The 2,001-nt window shown below is 38.6% G+C and overlaps 1 protein-coding gene across 1 annotated transcript; it reads right to left on the bottom strand.

Moving 5' to 3' along the window:
- Positions 1 to 266: 266 nt before the first annotated feature.
- Positions 267 to 1,190, bottom strand: LOC143654930 (olfactory receptor 4N5-like). Its single transcript, XM_077126549.1, is given in 1 exon segment — positions 267 to 1,190. A coding segment is annotated over 1 exon segment (924 nt).
- Between the last annotated feature and the right edge of the window lie 811 nt (positions 1,191 to 2,001).

The following is a 2,001-nucleotide window of genomic DNA, read 5'->3' as shown; positions in this document are numbered from 1 at the left end:
TTTTACTTGATTTAGAGTACTATCTCTGTTTGAAATCATGTCATTTGTTTATTAAATAGTTTAACCTGCTCTTATTCACTTGAATATAACTCAAAGAGAACTGATATCTTACCTGTCTCATTCAAATGCCTAGAAGATCCTCAAAATTGTAAAGAGCTTAACAAATGAAGCTTTTGCTAAGTGACTGACTAATTGCATGAATGGATAATTGAATTAATTCTAGCTGGACTTTCTCATCTCTTTCTTTTCTCATTCTTCTATTCCATTCAGCAAACTGTGTGCCAACTCAAGTGCCTCCTCATGGAAATTTTCACTTCCTGGTTGTGAAGGGTATAAATTACAGGGTTCATCAAAGGAAAGATCACTGTGTGGAAGAGAGAAACTACTTTGTCTGCTGAGAAAGCTCTGAAGGGGCGAGTGTAAATGAAAATGGTAGGTCCAAACATGAGAAACACAATGATAATATGGGTGGTGCATGTGGACAGTGCCTTACTCTTCCCTTCAGAGGAGTTGTCCTTTACATGGCAGAGAATGACTGCATAGGATGTCAGAAGCCCCAGAAAGCACAAGAGGGAGAGCAAGCCACTGTTGGAAACCATCAGGAGCTCCACTACAAAGGTTTCTGTACAGGCCAGCTTGATCACCTGCAGGACATCACAGAATAAGTTATCCAACTGGTTTGGACCACAGAAGGGCAAGTGGAGAATAAGAGCTACTTGTACAATTGAATGAGCAAAGCCTCCGAGCCAGAGTGCCAACAATAATGAATAGCAGGCTCTAGGATTCATGACAGCTGTATAGTGTAAAGGCCGACATATGGCAATGTAGTGGACAAAGGCCATCACAACAAGAATGAACATCTCCCCTGCTCCAAGGAAATGCAAGAAAAAGAGTTGAGTGATACAACCTCTTTAGGAGATCACCTTCTCAGAGAGGAAGTCCACCAGCAATCTGGGAGCCACAATGAAGGAGTAGGATGCATCCAAGAAAGCCAAATTGCCAAGAAAGAAGTACAGAGCGGCCATGAGGCTGGGATCTGATTTAATGGTGAGAATGATGAGGAAATTTCCAGGTAGAATGGTGAAGTAGAAAATCAAGACTAGTACAAAGAACAGAAGTTGAACATCTTGAAACTGGGTAAGACCAAGAAGGATGAATTCTGTCACCTCTGTGCTGTTGTCTCTCTCCATCACTCTTCAGTCTTCAGAATACAAAGAGCAAAATGTTGTATGCTTTAACCACTCTACCATCTATCTAATAGTTCCTCTCTAGTTAAAGACAATATTTGCTACATCCAACAATTCTCCAGCACAAAGTAATTTATGTCCTATCATTCTCCAATGTCCTGGATACACCCTTCTAATCTTAATTTTCTTAATTCCACACTGACATAATCCTTAGAACCATGATTTCATTCCCATGCAATCATGTGCTTCTAAGTAACTGCAAATCTGTAAGGTACCATGTTGCTGATGCCATAGAATTGGTATGTACTTTGCTTGAGGTATTTTATAAATTTCTTATTATCAAGGTTGTACATTTTTTGTTGTTGTTGTTTGTCTTGATGTGGTACATGCAGATTACTTATAGGGTTTTGGTCCCTTATCGTCTCAAGAGAGCAGTGCTTTTGCAGATCCTTCTTTCCTTTAGTTCCTAGAGTCCCCAGTTACTAGACATTGGTTATTTGCATTGTTTTCTGGATTGTATTCCTTAATAGTTATTATAGTATGGTTCTAGTTTGATACCATTACACATCCTTACCCCAAACAAGCCATCAGAATGTCAAGCAAGAAACCTGTATTTCACTTAACTTAGAGGAAGTCCCCTAATGACATCCCTGATGGGGTTCTGCTCCACATTTTGTGCTTGTATTATAATTTATATATATCAAGTCTCATTTGCTCACTAAATATCCATAATTTACTTCTTTAGATTCAAGAATGACAGCCAAATTATATCCCTTCCACAAACATTTTCTTATTATATATTATTTATGAGAAT

The sequence above is a fragment of the Tamandua tetradactyla genome, chromosome 14 (genome assembly GCF_023851605.1).
Source record: "Tamandua tetradactyla isolate mTamTet1 chromosome 14, mTamTet1.pri, whole genome shotgun sequence".
Lineage (NCBI taxonomy): Eukaryota > Metazoa > Chordata > Mammalia > Pilosa > Myrmecophagidae > Tamandua > Tamandua tetradactyla.
This window is presented reverse-complemented; position numbering and strand designations above follow the sequence as displayed.